The 16224-nt window shown below is 50.5% G+C and overlaps 1 protein-coding gene across 4 annotated transcripts in view; it reads right to left on the minus strand.

Moving 5' to 3' along the window:
* The window catches only part of PROM1 (prominin 1), a 126861-nt gene extending 111570 nt beyond the window's left edge, over nt 1-15291 (minus strand). For 3 of the 4 annotated variants that reach the window (XM_018049750.1, XM_018049751.1, XM_018049749.1), the window contains exons 1-2: nt 15125-15291; nt 8355-8798 (exon numbers count right to left, since the gene is read on the minus strand). In XM_018049750.1, the coding sequence (XP_017905239.1) occupies nt 8355-8574 (220 nt within the window). In that variant the 5' untranslated portion in view covers nt 8575-8798; nt 15125-15291. The remainder of the gene's footprint in view (nt 1-8354; nt 8799-15124) is intronic. The other variant, XM_018049752.1, reaches the window with a different exon arrangement.

Genomic DNA, 16224 nt, shown 5'->3' on the forward strand with positions numbered 1-16224 from the left:
AGGCATCTCCACGGAGAACGTTCCTAAGGGAACAGCAGCAAGGATATTTTAAAGATCCCTCCTGGAGACACCTTCTCTTTCCTGTATTCTTCCCAACAATAATTCTGGCAACAAGTCTCGTCAATGCTTCCTCGCAAATAACAATACGAAAGTAAACGTCCCACTCTTTGCCACCCCGTGGACTGTAGCCTGCCAGGCTCCTCTGTCCATGGACTTCTCCAGGCAAGAATGCTAGAGTGGGTTGCCACTCCCTTCTCCAAGAGATCTTCCCCACTCAGGGACTGAACCTGGTCTCCCGCATCGTGGGCGGATTCTTGACCATCTGAGCCACTAGAGAAGCCCTGAATAACAGTATGATGGAGTGATGGAGGCTTTTTCTCTGGGCCTCTCGGGCATGGTTTTAAACATAGGCTTTACATGCATCTTCTCATTTAAGTCTCACAGACAAAAGCTATAGAGTCACACTACATTTATGAGAACAGAGGCTCTAAAAATTGTTAGCCCGACAGGCAACAGGCAAGACCTAGGACTTAAACCAAATCTTCTGGACGTAAATGAAACCTGCCTCAGTTTCCCCATCACCTTCTCAGGTTAGTTCATCATTACCACCCTCTAGACCAAGGCAGGACCCTCACTCTCCCTGTGAGCTACCCTACCAGCTGCAGTCGGATTCTCTTCCCAAAACCCAAGTCCACTTCGAGGCTGGTTCACAGCACCCAGCAAGTGCACCACAGAAGGCTCAGCTTTCAACAACACTTGCCAAGTGAACGCAACCTTTGCTGATGCTGCCTTAGCTTCCTGCCCCCTACAGAGCTACCCGGGCTGCCAGTCAGGGTCCTCCAGCTCTAGCTCCCCTACCTTGGCTGACTTACCCCATGAATGCACACGTCATGGTCCACCATGAACCGCTGTCTCCTCCACTCTCTGGACACAATATTTTCTCTGCCTGGCACGTTCTTTCCCCATCTCCCCAGGCCCCCACCCGCCATATACACATTCTGCCATCAATCACCTTTCTAGGTTCATAAACAGACAAACAGTTCCTCCCTAATGTAAGTCATCACTCACTTCTTAGTGAGCCAAGCCCAGGACACTACGTCTCTCCTGCAGCTTCAGATCAGGGCAGAGTTTATGAGATCCCCAGACCACGTTCTAGAGCACGTTCTGCTGAGCTGCATGTTTACCAGCCTGTCTTCCTGGCCTTATCTAAGCTAAACCCTTCTACGCAAGAACAGGCCTGTGTCTCAAGCCCCACCTGAATAAGAACTCTCCAGCTTGTATTCACCAGGATACAGCCTGTGCTTCTCTTTGCTGTTGTTTAGTGGCTCAGTCGTATCCAACTCTTTGCAACCCCATGGACTGCAGCATGCCAAGTTTTCCAGTCCTCCACCATCTTCTGGAGTTTGCTCAAACTCACATCCATTGAGTCGGTGATGCCATCCAACCATCTCCTCCTCTGTCGTCCCCTTCTCCTCCTGCCTTCAGTCTTTCCCAGCGTCAGGTTCTTTTCCATTGAGGTGGTTCTTCCCATCAGGTGGCCAAAGTATTGGAGTTTCAGCTTCAGCATCAGTCCTTCCAATGAAGACACAGAGTTGATTTTCTTTAGGATTGACTGGTTTGACCTCCTTGCAGTCTAAGTGACTCAAAAGTCTTCTCCAACACCATATATTGAAAGCATCAATTGCTTGGTGCTCAGCCTTCTTTATGGTACAACTCTCACATCCATACACGACTACTGGAAAAACCATAGCCTTGAGTATATGGACCTTTGTTGGCATAATAATGTGCTTCTCTTTCACTTCAGTTCAGTCGCTCAGTTGTGTCCAACTCTTTGCGACCCCATGAATGGCAGCACGCCAGGCCTCTCTGTCTATCACAAACCCCCGGAGTTCACCCAAACTCATTCACATCGAGTCAGTGTCACCATTCAGCGATCTCACCCTCTGTCATCCCCTTCTCCTCCTGTCCCCAATCCCTCCCAGCACCAGGATCTTTTCCAATGAGCCAGCTCTTTGCATGAGGTAGCCAAAGTATTGGAGTTTCAGCCTCAGCATCAGTTCTTCCAATGAACACCCAGGACTGGTCTCCTTTAGCATGGACTGGTTGGATCTCCTTGAAGTCCAAGGGACTCTCAAGAGTCTTTTCCAACACCACAGTTCAAAAGCATCAATTCTTCGGCGATCAGCTTTCTTCATGGCACCCCACTCCAGTACTCTTGCCTGGAAAATCCCCTGGACAGAGGAGCCTGGTAGGCTGCAGTCCATGGGGTAGCTAAGAGTCAGACATGACTGAGCAACTTCACTTTCACTCTTCACTTTCATGCATTGGAGAAGAAAATGGCAACCCACTCCAGTGTTCTGCCTGGAGAATCCCAGGGACGGGGGAGCCTGGTGGGCTGCCATCTATGGGGTCGCACAGAGTCGGACATGACTGAAGCGACTTAGCAGCAGCAGCAACAGCAGCTTTCTTCACAGTCCAACTCTCACATCCATAAATGACCACTGGAAAAACCATAGCCTTGACTAGATGGACCTTTGTTTGCAAAGTAATATCTCTGATTTTAAATATGCTATCTAGGTTGGTCATAACTTTCCTTCCAAGGAGTAAGTGTCTTTTAATTCCATGGCTGTAGTCACCATCTGCAGTGATCTTGGAGCCCAAAAAATTAAAGGCTGACACTCTTTCCATTGTTTCCCCATCTATTTCCCATGAAGTGATGGGACCGGATGCCATGATCTTCGTTTTCTGAATGTTGAGCTTTAGGCCAACTTTTTCGCGCTCCTCTTTCACTTTCATCAAGAGGCTTTGAGTTCCTCTTCAATTTCTGCCATAAGGGTGGTGTCATCTGCATATCTGAGGTTATTGATATTTCTCCCGGCAATCCTGATTCCAGCTTGTGCTTCTTCCAGCCCAGCATTTCTCATGATGTACTCTGCATAGAAGTTAAATAAGCAGGGTGACAATATACAGCCTTGACATACTCCTTTTCCTATTTGGAACCAGTCTGTTGTTCCATGTCCAGTTCTAACTGTTGCTTCCTGACTTGCATATAGGTTACTCAAGAGGCAGGTCAGGTGGTCTGGTATGCCCATCTCTTTCAGAATTTTCCAGTTTATTGTGATCGACATAGTCAAAGGCTTTGGCATAGTCAAGAAAGCAGAAATAGATGTTTTTCTGGAACTCTCTTGCTTTTTCCATGATCCAGCGGATGTTGCCATTTTGATCTCTGGTTCCTCTGCCTTTTCTAAAACCAGCTTGAACATCAGGAAGTTCACGGTTCACGTATTGCTGAAGCCTGGCTTGGAGAATTTTGAGCATTACTTTACTAGCATGTGAGATGAGTGCAATTGTGCGGTAGTTTGAGCATTCTTTGGCATTGCCTTTCTTAGGGATTGGAATGAAAACTGACCTTTTCCAGTCCTGTGGCCACTGCTGAGTTTTCCAAATTTGCTGGCATATTGAGTGCAGCACTTTCACAGCATCATCTTTCAGGATTTGAAATAGCTCCACTGGAATTCCATCACCTCCACTAGCTTTGTTTGTAGTGATGCTTTCTAAGGCCCACTTGACTTCACATTCCAGGATGTCTGGCTCTAGGTGAGTGATCACACCATTGCGATTATCTGGGTCGTGAAGATCTTTTCTGTACAGTTCTTCTGAGTATTCTTGCCACCTCTTCTTAATATCTTCTGCTTCTGTTAGGTCCAGACCATTTCTGTCCTTTACCGAGCCCATCTTTGCATGAAATGTTCCCTTGGTATCTCTAATTTTCTTGAAGAGCTCTCTAGTCTTTCCCATTCTGTTGTTTTCCTCTATCTGTTTGCATTGATCGCTGAAGAAGGCTTTCTTATCTCTTCTTCCTATTCTTTGGAACTCTGCATTCAGATGCTTATATCTTTCCTTTTCTCCTTTGCTTTTCACCTCTCTTCTTTTCACAGCTATTTGTAAGGCCTCCCCAGACAGCCATTTTGCTTTTTTGCATTTCTTTTTCATGGGGATGGTCTTGATCCCTGTCTCCTGTACAATGTCACGAACCTCATTCCATAGTTCATCAGGCACTCTATCTATCAGATCCAGACCCTTAAATCTATTTCTGACTTCCACTGTATAATCATAAGGGATTTGATTTAGGTCATACCTGAATGGTCTAGTAGTTTTCCCTACTTTCTTCAATAAGTCTGAATTTGGCAATAAGGAGTTCATGATCTGAGCCACAGTCAGCTCCTGGTCTTGTTTTTGCTGACTGTATAGAGCTTCTCCATCTTTGGATGCAAAGAATATAATCATTCCGATTTCGGTGTTGACCATCTGGTGATGTCCATGTGTAGAGTCTTCTCTTGTGTTGTTGGAAGAGGGTGTTTGCTATGAACAGTGCATTTTCTTGGCAAAACTCTATTAGTCTTTGCCCTGCTTCATTCCATGTTCCAAGGCTAAATTTGCCTGTTGCTCCAGGTGTTCCTTGACTTCCTACTTTTGCATTCCAGTCCCCTATAATGAAAAGGACATCTTTTTGGGGTGTTAGTCCTAAAAGGTGTTATAGGTCTTCATAGAACCGTTCAAATTCAGGTTCTTCAGCGTTACTGGTTGGGGCATAGACTTGGATTACCGTGATATTGAATGGTTTGCCTTGGAAACGAACAGAGATCATTCTGTCGTTTCTGAGACTGCATCCAAGTACTGCATTTCAGACTCTTTTGTTGACCATGATGGTACTCCATTTCTTCTAAGGGATTCCTGCCCACAGTAGTAGATATAATGGTCATCTGAGTTAAATTCATCCATTCCAGTCCATTTTGGTTCACTGATTCCTAGAATGTCGATGTTCACTCTTGCCATGTCTTGTTTGACCACTTCCAATTTGCCTTGATTCATGGACCTGACATTCCAGGTTCCTATGCAATATTACTCTTTACAGCATCAGACCTTGCTTCTATCACCAGTCATATCCACAACTGGGTATTGTTTTTGCTTGGGCTCCATCCCTTCATTCTTTCTGGAGTTATTTCTCCACTGATCTCCAGGAGCATATCAGGCACCTACTGACCTGGAGAGTTCCTCTTTCAGTATCCTATCATTTTGCCTTTTCATACTGTCCATGGGGTTCTCAAGGCAAGAATACTGAAGTGGTTTGCCATTCCCTTCTCCAGTGGACCACATTCTGTGCTTCCAAATCTAAACCTGGGTATTCCATTTCGGTTGGACACAGGATGTAAACTTGGAGAACTCCCCAGGCCCTATGGCACAAGAAGAGGGAGCCAGGCTCCAGGGCCCTCCCTTCGTCTTCTGCCCCTGCACTGGGATTGTGCCCCCAAAACACTTCTACTCCTTCACATATAAGAACAGACCTGTGGGATATGATCCTCTGTGAAGATGTTACTCCACAGATGACTTATCCTCAAGTTACCTGTTTTGATTAATGTATTAAGTTAATTAATACATAAAAATCCACCTCTCTCTCTCTCTCTCTGCATCTTAAATTATGAAGACATCAGCCTTCATGGGGCTCATGAAATACACTGCCCTCAAAGATCACCACAACACTATTCACAACAGACAAGACAGGGAAGCAAGCTAAATGTTCATCAAAAGATGAATGGATACCGAAGATGTGGTGTATACATACAATGGAATAATCAGCAGATGAATGGATACGGAAGATGTGGTGCATATATACAGTGGAATATTACTCGGCCATAAAAAGGGGTGAAATAATGCCACTTGTAGCAACATGGACAGACCTGGAGATTATCACACTAAGTGAAGTAGGACAGAGATAGACAAATATCATATGATACCATTTACATGTAGAGTCTAAAACAAAACAACACGAATGAACTTATTTACAAAACAGAAATAGACCCACAGACACAGAAAACAAACCCATGGTTACTTAGGGGAATGGCTGGGAGGGATAAATTGGGAGGATGTGACTGACATATTCACATTACTGTATATAAAACAGATAACCAACAAAGACCTACTTATAGCACAGGGAACTAGGGAAAAGAATCTGAAAAGAATAAGTATATAAATACACTATACACACACACACACACAAAACTGAATCACTGTGATGAACGCCTGAAACTAACACACACTGTAAATCAACTATACTTCATTCTTTTTTTAAGTCATGTGAAAAAGGGGAAAAAAAACCCAGAAAGCCATGATTGTGCCCTAGTGACCTTTATATTGCAAAGCACCTAATGAGCACTTTGAGGCTACGATGTAAGTTAGTAACTGAGTGGAAGGGTATAAGTAAGGAAGTGGTGGAAGAAAGCCAACACTTGCAAGCCTCAGCTGCTAAGTTCAGTATTATATTCTCCACGCAGCCTGCCAAGCTTTTTGAAAGGGGCAGTGTTGGTCTGCTCTGATCTACTTCTGGGAACTTCTTTCTCCAAAGTAATAAGTATTGATGAAGGTCAAGGGACAAGGACGGCTAACACCCTAAGATTACAGCAGGATTTAAATTCCACACTAATCATGTTGTTGGAGGTGAAAAAGCCCTTGAAGGCACTGAAAGTAAGACACCGTTTAACCTGATCATTCGAATGAAGACCTTCAAAAATACTGTTTTCCCTAGTGAAATTAGTGTGAGGAAGTCTTCCTATGAAATTCAGAGGGAGAAAAATAAACATATGGAAAGAGATTACAGGATTAACTGATTATGTGATCTGCCTTAGAATGACACAAGAAGGCTTCACAATCTTTTTAAAGAAGTCATTGCAAATTCATATCAAACAACTGAATTCTCGGTTTTCTACATGAAAAAGAAGCCAAGACTAAAATCACCACTAGGCATCTGTGCTTGCTTACACGCATGCTCGGTCATGTCCAGCTCTCTGTGACCCTCCTGGACTGCAGCCCACCAGGCTTCTCTGTCCGTGGGACTCTCCAGGCAAGAATACTGGAGTGGTTGCCACTTCCCTCTCCAGGGAATCTTCTCAACCCAGGAATCGAACCTGGGCCTCCTGCACTTTCAGGTCCATTCTTTACCACTGAACCACCAAACATTTACTGGTCAAAAAGTTTGTTCGGGTTTTTGCATAAGATGTTGCAGAAAAACTCCAACAAACTTTTTGGTCAACCACGTATTTATTCAATTACATTTACATCAAGTCTAAAGATAAAAGAAGAGATATCTATTGAGAAGCATGAACCTGTGTTCAATATGAATAAATAAACTCAGTGTGTCTTCCACTTCTGCCCTTCAGACTTCGAGGTTGAGCCTTTTAGGCAGTGACGTAAACAGTAACCAGTGCTTCCCCAGGACCCTCTTCTACGACAGAAGGGCTCAGAGTGATTTACTCCATTGATTCGAAATTTAAAATAACAAAAAATTTGAGAACTACACTTCAGACTGTTTCAACTGCTTAATCTGAGACAAATACATCTAAAAAACTCTATGTAAATGTATATTAAGAAAATATATAAACTACCCATAATATAAACAGGTGCTAAAGTTTGCTAAATACATTCTCTCTCCTCTCTCTCTCTCTCTCTCTCTCACAGATAAGCTTCTTATGAACAATGGCTGACCATCTCACGATGAAGATCAAGACTACCACCAATTTTATAACACTTAATAATCAATGACAAGAACAAGCCTAAGCTAGATCTAACATTAAATCAATAAAAATTTAGGCTGCCAAATCCTGATAGCCAACACTTCCCACAGACCACTTACATTTTCATAATCCCATTCCTGAAAACATATACCCCAAAGATTTCCCGGGACAGATTGGCCCCAGCGCTAAGGCCAGACAGTAGCACATACACAGAGCAACTGCACGAGGCCAGCAAAGCTCCCTCCCGTCCTCAGACTCGGACCCTTAGAAGTGAAGCAAACACGTTACCCAGGTAACAGGTTTGGTTCACCTGACCTAGCCTGAAGCAGTGTCAAAACCGAATATCATGGTAGGTGGAGGAGAGTTAAATTTGTAACTTTCAGTGTGCATGGGCGTTCATGATTAACTTCTCATTCGATGGCGGGGAATTCGCATTTTTACCCTACCTTTTACCTTTGGTAGGAACTTGAGGATAATTCAGTTCTCTAACCAACACAAACAAAAAAGGCGGGGACAGAGGATAAAGAATTGGAAGAACACCGTGGCAACACAGTTCAGCTTCATTTTCTTATCATCACGTTCCTGACAACCTATTTCACTTGATTTTCTTAACTTTCATCTAAATGCTTTCTGCTCCTGTGCAGTTCACTCACTCACAGAATCTCATACTTGACCACACAGAACATCTCCTCCTCCGATCACCCTGTCATTAACACCACTAATGCGAGTGTGCCCGAGAGTGGTGTTTGGAGACAAATTCTACCTTTTCCCACCCTCAGGACTTACCTTCAGGGAAAGCATTGGGCTGCACAATTTGGACAAAGAGGCGCACGATATGAAAGAAGAGGCCAGCGGGACCAGGATCATAAGAGTCGCTGGTCTGATAGGAGGTTGGAGGCAACTGGAATTCCAAACCACCAGGATGGTACTGGGATGACGACGGCTCCTCTGACATGGTGTCCTCACAGAGTCCCAGCAGCAGGAGGAAGCCAAGGAGGAGGGCCATGGCTAGCAAGATGCCCTGAACATGAGGTGGTGCTGCAGGCCGCCTGGGTCAGGGTGTTCTGGAAGCCTGGGGGATGGCGGGAGCGCGTTCCTGTGCAGAAGTGTCGTGAGGGTTGAGCCTGCGGTGTCCTCAGTTTCCAGGCCGGGCTGGCAGGCAGCAAGGGGCAGCAGAGAACGTTCTCTGGCAGGCAGGGGAGGGGGACTCAGTCCATCAAAGCAGCATCCCTGGCAGAGAGAGAAGGGACCAGGGGTCACTAATGCCTGCAGCCTACCCACACCCGCAGCTCGCCTGGTGGAGGTTAGGCTGCCAGGCTTTAGAGCAAGCGCTCAGCCTAATCCTCTGCTGGGGAAGAAACACAGAGCCTGCTCCAAGCGCAGGGGCAGGAAAGCTAGAAGGTCCCCCGCCAGGAGCCAGACCCAGGAACACCAGGCAGACATGCCCACAGGTAGGAACTCACTTAAGGCATTATCCCATTTTACAGATGAGGAAACTGACTCAGAAAATCTCAGTGACTTGACCAAGGCCACAGCTGACTAATAGTGGGCCAGAACTCACACCCAGTAGATGGCTTTCATGGCCCAAGCTGGGACTCTCCCAACTCCGAGACACCCTCCCTGCAGAGCCGTCCATCTCAGAGAAGCAGAGCCCCCCCAGCAATAGATAAGGTGCTCATTTGTCCTCCAATTTTGGGCTGTTCTCCCCAGCTCCCCAGATATGTCTTACTTTGTCTTTTATTTTACTAATGGGCTCAGTGATCTGGCTCCGTGGTAAAGAATCCACCTTCAAGTGAGAGAGACAGGGGTGGGGAAGGTCCCCTGGAGGAGGCAATGGCAACCCACTCCAGTATGCTTGCCGGGAAATCCCAGGGACAGAGGAGCCTGGCGGGCTACAGTCCGTGGGGTCACAAACAGTCGGGCGACTAAACAGCAAACAGCAACAGCCCCCTTCCTGGAGGCGCGTTTCACCCCATGTGTCATCTCACTGATACGCTCACTGATCTAACTTTATCTCCTCACTCCCCTCAACCCAAGCTGGAAGAGCATGGCCTCAAGGGCAGGGACCAAACTCCTTAAGGCCAGGTGACGCTGGTTTCTGTCTTTCTAACACTCTCACCAGGTCGCCCTGATGGGAGTCCCCATCTCAAGTCACCCCTTGGGCAACTCAGGATCCAGGCAATGAGACGCTGAGCAGGGGGAGACCCCCGCCCTCCCCTGGGGACGGGGAGAAAGATCAAGAACTGAAATCAGCTCCCAACCCAGCGTCCAGTGGCGGCGGCGTGGACCCCGTGCTCCTGGAGTTTCTCTCCCCAGAGCTGAGCGCAAGGCGGGCGCACAGGCAGGGCTCAGGGTGAGCTGCGGAACAGGCAACCACACAATCCAGACCAAGGGCTTGGCTTGCGCCAAGGCACTGGGCGAGGGGACTCGAAAGAGAACTCCCCAGGGCAGCCGATGCGCTGCCTGTCCTTTCCCCTCTGGGGGCAGGAACACCCTGACTTTATTTTGTGTATTACACTCACTAACTTTCAAAATAAGGATGAAGTTCTCCAGAAACACACAGGGATTCCCTGGTGGCTCAGATGGTAAAGCATCTGCCCACAATGCAGGAGACCCAGGTTTGATCCCTGGGTCAGGAAGATCCCCTGGCGAAGGAAATGGCAACCCATTCCAGTACTCTTGCCTAGAAAATTCCATGGATGGAGAAGCCTGGTGGGCTACAGTCCATGGGGTCGCAAAGAGTCGGACACGACTGAGCAACTTCACTTTCTTTCACTTTCTCCAGAAACACACACAAGATGAAGGAGAGGGACCACCAGGAAATGGGCACATTTGTGCAAGAGGCCAGAGGACCCCCTATCTATATCCCACCAAGTCAAAGAAAGCCCCAGACCAGAGGCAGGAGGTAATGAGCCCGCGGAGTGAAGACGTTCATTCTCATCGGGCCCCCTTAGTACCGCCTCATACGTCCCACTCCAGTCCCGTCCGCACAGACCTGCCAATGGAAGGACCCTCGACTCTCCTCTTATCAAACCTCGGGCTGTCCAGCTCCCCAGCGGTGCCCAGTGCCACCCTCATGGACCCCAAGCTTCCGGGTCCACCTCACCCACGGACACAGACACACCGGGACCCTGGTCAGTGTTTCTAAAGGACGATCCCTGCCAACAACCTGTGCTCAGGCCCGGAAGCGCTCGAGCCTTTCTCGGTTTCTACCACGAATCAGCGCCCTGCTCCGTCTCCAAATCTCTCCCAGAGAGAACAGATAAGAAGGAGACACAGCAAGTCAGCCTCTGCCAAGCCCGTCTGCAACTCTGCGGGGCTGAACAGGGCAGGAGGAAGACACAGCGGAGGGGCGGGTGGTTATTCAGGTAGGACCACGCTCCTGCGGGCAGGCAGGCGGACATGCATGCACATCACACACACAACTCAGGTACTCACACTGACACATAACTCACTTATACACAACGCACACGGAACACACTCCACAGGCAGACATGCACACAAACACAAATCACACACACAACTCAGACACGCACCCTGACACACAACTCACATACACACAACACACACGCAACACCCCAGGTGCATACACGCCACAGGCAGACGTGCGCACACACATCACACACATGACTCGACACTGATACACAACTCACATACACACAACACACAGAGAACACCCCAGGTGCGTACACGCCACAGGCGGATGTGCACACACACATCACACACACGGCTTGGGCTCTGACACTAACACAAAACTCACATAGACACAACACACACAGAACACCCCAGGTGCATACACCCCACAGGCGGACGTGCACACACCGCACACGTGTCCTGTTTTCTGCTAGAGGACACGCAGGAGCACAGCAGCTGAAAGGATTAAAGGCTCAGCCGCTAAGAAAGGCTGACTTCCCGATAACGCCACCAAGGCTCCGCTGGGGACAGAGAGAAACACAGCAAGGGGAGACGGCAGGAGGCCCACGGGAGAGCTGTGAAAAAACAGACTCCAGCCATCCTCAGCGAAGAGCGGGCTGGAGAGATCCCTCAGGAAAGGCGAAGATGGGGCGTCCACTGGGTCAGGGCAGCACCTGAGCGGCGCATGCGTCCTGCTCCCGAGTGGACGTCCCTCTTAACTTCTGGAGCCACTTCTAAGAACATTTCGAAACCTCATTACTTATAAAACACTAGACTACAGATAAAAGTTAAGGTGACAAGGAAGAAGTTTTTGTCTCAGTTCGAATTGCTGTGGTTTCAAGGTCTGGGTACTTTGGCACACTCGGTAGCAAAAGCCACTGAGAGCCGTCAGGGAACTGCCCGCACAAACCCCAGGATGGGTCCAGATCCAAGAGCCGCATCTGGGTAAAACTGGGTCTTTGTTTCAAATGAGATTATCAGACTGCATTTCTGGACATGTGGCCCAATAATCTGCATTTTTAGCACCCTCCCTTGGTGACTGATGCTTAGACAACGAAGGCTTGAGAACCAGCACTGTTCCTGACTAATCCATGCTGCTTTCCAAAGACACCTCCATCCTCCCAAACACAACTGCAGAACAACAGACGTGAAGCGAAACCTCCCCAAATATCTTCCTTTGATTGCACTGAGCTGACCAAGCCCAGTAGCTTTGTGGGGCCCCTGACTTCCCCATCTTGGTGCCCTTAGAGCCTGGCACATAGTAGGCACTCAGTAAGGATGTGTGCATGCTAAGTCACTAAGTCCTGTCTGACTCTTTGGGACCCTGTAGACTGTAGTCTGCCAGGCTCCTCTGTCCATGGGGTTTTCCAGGCAAGAATACTAGAGTGTGTTGCCATGCCCTCCTCCAGGGGATCTTTCCAACCTAGGGATCTAGCCTACATCTCTTGCGTCTCCTGCATTGATCACTGGTGCCACCTGGGAAAGAGCCCCTGGTGGCTCAGATGGTAGAGTCTGCCTGCAGTGCAGGAGTCCTGGGTTCAACCCTTGGGTCAGGAAGATCCCCTAGAGAAGGAAATGGCAACCCACCCCAGCTACCTGGGAAGCTACTGAGGTACCCAAACTGAGCCCAGGCTCAGCCAATCAGAGGCTCACTTCTGGGCTTGTGCATGAGACACAGGGCGGCAGAGGCAGTTTCTGCTTCAATGATGGCAACGTGTGAGCAGCCACAGTCAGAGCCTCATGGCAGCCACGGCCGTACGCCCATCAGGAATCCTGCTGCAAGCCCCGCGTCCACTCCTCTGGGCTCCCAAGCTTGGCTAGCATCCTTTCGGTCCCATCACTAAGCCACCCAGTATCCAGTCTCTTTTCTGCTATAATTATACAGAATTGCTTTCAGTCATTTGTAACAATGCATCCTGACCCTGAACTAATCTCAGTGTGAACTCTTGATCCCTACAAACTGACTTCCTTCATACTGTAAATGGTCCCAAGAAAACAATATTTGCTATGTTATTTTCTACCTGTCCTTTGATGCACTTTGCTTCACCACACTAGAAACACAGGAATAGTCCAGCATGGAACTCATAAAGTGAAAGTGAAAGTCACTCAGTTGTGTCCCACTCTTTTCGACCCCATGGTCTATGCAGTCTATGGAATTCTCCAGCCCAGAATACTAGAGTGGGTCACCTGTCCCTTCTCCAGGGGATCTTCCCAACCCAGGGATCGAACCCAGGACTCCGGCATTGCAGGTGGATTCTTTATGAGCTGAACCACAAGGGAAGCCCAAGAAAGAGTACCAGAGAAGGTAGCTTATCCCTTCTCCAGTGGATCTTCCAGATCTAGGAATCAATCCGGGGTCTCCTGCATTGCAGGCAGATTCTCTACCAGCTGAGCTATCAGGGAAGCCTGGAACTCATAAGGAAGTTCATTTTTAAAATGGTATAAATTAAGAAAACTAAATTAAAAGGCACTGCAGCAGAGAACAGAAGGCCCTGGCTTTTAAGAGGAGGAAGTCTCTAGTCTCACTGATGACCCGAGTGACAAGCAGTTGTTTAGTCCCCGAGTGGTTCTCATCGCTGATGTAAAATGGGGTACAGGACCTGGCCGCACACACACCTGGCAGTCAACAGAGGGTCTGGGCCGCCCCTGCCAAGAGCAGCAGCCTCAGCTCCGCCGCGGCCGCCGCTGACAGAGGAAACTCACAAAAGAGGGAGAAGATCCAAAGTCCTAAGTTCACACACGTAGAATAATAGGAAGTTGCCTACATTCAAGTCTTTCGAAAACGGTCATCCGGCTCAGGCAACCTAGGAACAGCCAGCAGTTTAGTCTCCCTGGGGCGGGGCGCGGGGTGGGGGAGGGTGTCTCTGTTGGGGTGGGGGAGGGGACGTTCCAGGACCCCAATCACACACCTGCTGTAATTAACCAAGCTCAGACGCCAGTCTCCGGAACCTGGGAAAACCTTCTTCCACGCCCCGGGGCAGGAGCGAGTTTCAGCAGCTGCCGCGGGTTACAGGGCACAACCTGTTGCTACTCCGCACTGGCGGCGCCGCTCGCTCCCCGCTTTCCCGGCCACCCTCCGCCGTCCCGGGGCCCCCTCCTGCCCGCGCGCCCCCGGCGCCAGGAGCCTCTCCAGGCCTGCTGGACAAAGGATGCGCAGCTGGCCCAGCGGGCGCGCGAAACCCGGAGACTCCAGGAATCCTTCGTCAGCCGGGGGAACCGGGGGGTGCCGAGTAACTTGGCCGCCGCTGGCGCAGGTTGGCGTGGACTGGGGTCGCCGGTGAGAGACGTACGCCCCGGGCTCCCGCGATCCGATCTGCCGCAGCTCTCGGCGAGAACTTGGAGAAACTGACCTCGGGCCCCCGACTCCCCGGCACCGCGAAGCTCTCCCTCTGTCCATGCTTCCCTTTGTTGTCCTCCCCGGCGCTTTGCGGGCCGGGGTGCGCCTCAAACACCCCGTTCTCCGTCCGGCAATCGCTGAAGGTCCCTGCGAGGAGCGCCCAGAGTGGACCGAGGGATGCTTCAAGCCAGGGGTGACTGCGCTCGCACGTGGGCACGGCAACAAGGCTGCCCACGGCACCCCCAGAGCCCCCACGTGTGCTAGTCGGTAGCACTCCGTACTCCTTTCAGCAAATCAGAGGAAGGGGACCCCTCTCCCTATCCAGCCCGGTAAAGTCAGTGCCCCACACCCCTCGTTCCACTAACCTCCCCCTCCCCCGGGGACTCCCCTCACCGACCACCAGTTCCCAAGCCCCAGAGCCGCCTCCCTGGTCCGCCCTCCTCTCAGAGAGCGAGCCGGTGGCCTCGGAGTCCCAGTCGCGCTCGAGCCTCCATCTCCGGCTCGCACCCAACAGCTGCCGGCTGCGTGGAAAGACCCAGCACGCAGCCCGCAAAGTTGGCGCGCGTCTGCGCCCTGCCCCGAACTCCCGCGGGGTCCACCTCGCCCTGTAGCCCCTCGGGTTCCCCTGCCGCTCTCTGGGCTGGCATCACCTGCCGCGGGCCGGGGAGAGCGCCGGGGGTTGGGAAAGGGGTCTCAGAGCGTACCCTTCCCCCCAATTTGCCGCCCCCCGGCTTTCTGGGAGGGGGCGCTTAGCCCCCCGGGTCGGGGCCGCAGACACCTTCTGGGCTCCGAAGGGGCTACTCACCGCGCGCTGGGTCCAGCTCTCCTTCAGGTCTAGCGGCCGCCGCCGCCGCCCACCCGCCCCCAGCTCTCTCCTCGCCCCCCCTACGCCCCAACCCGGCTCACCCCGCCCTGGCTCATAAATGATTTATGAGTCGGCTTCGGGGACCACCGGGCTGGCTTCCGGAGAGGCGGCCCCGCAGCCCCGCGCGCCTGCCAGACAGACCCCGGGACAGGGCGGGCCTGGAAGGCGCCGGCCTTGGAGGCGCGCTAGCGACGCCCGGGGCGGGGGCTGCCGCGGGGACCTGTTGCAGACCGCCCCCCGCCCCCGCACCGGCGCTCACGGGCGGGGACTCGGGGATGCGGCCCCCGGAACGCGCCGCTTCCTGAAACGTACGCACCCGCGGCGGGAGGGCCGAGCACGCAACCCGGGGCCCCGGTGGGGACCGGCTAAGGGTCCTGCACGCGCGCTCCGGGTTGGGCCGGCTGAGCAGCTTTGCCCACATGCCCCGGGGCACCCCTGGAGACCCAAGTGCTGCCATTTCCCGCGGCGAGAGCCGGGCTCCGGCGCGCACGCCCTCCTCCCAGCACCCACTCCTCCTCGAGGCAGGGTGAGCGTGTTTGAACACCGCTGCACTTCTGAAAACTTCTCTCTCTGGTTTCAACTCAGACCTGCCTCAGTTGACTCCCTCTGCCGCCTTAGACGCTTTTATTGCCAGATTCCAAGACTTCTTTTTTTTTTTTTTTTTTTAATTTACCCAAGTAAAACCAAATTCAAATCCTTTGGTTCCTTAGCGTGTACCAATCGCAATGCTAGTGGCTGGAGCTAGAACACCCACAAAGAGCCACCCTTGCTTCCATATACACACACAGGCAGCCGCTATAAGTCCAAACACACGGAGCTTTCATTTGCTGGGAGTTACCTGCCATCCTCTGGAGAAGGGAATTGGCAATCTACTCCAGTATTCTTTTTTTTTTTTTTTTTATGTATAGTTTATTGTTTACAAGCTCGTAAGTGTATACACAGACATGCACATCCGTATTCATGGATACAAGTTATTATTGTCCTGTAATTTCCAAAATAGAAAATAAAGAATTCCATGGACAGAGAAGCCTGGCGGGCTA

The sequence above is a fragment of the Capra hircus genome, chromosome 6 (assembly GCF_001704415.2).
Source record: "Capra hircus breed San Clemente chromosome 6, ASM170441v1, whole genome shotgun sequence".
NCBI lineage: Eukaryota > Metazoa > Chordata > Mammalia > Artiodactyla > Bovidae > Capra > Capra hircus.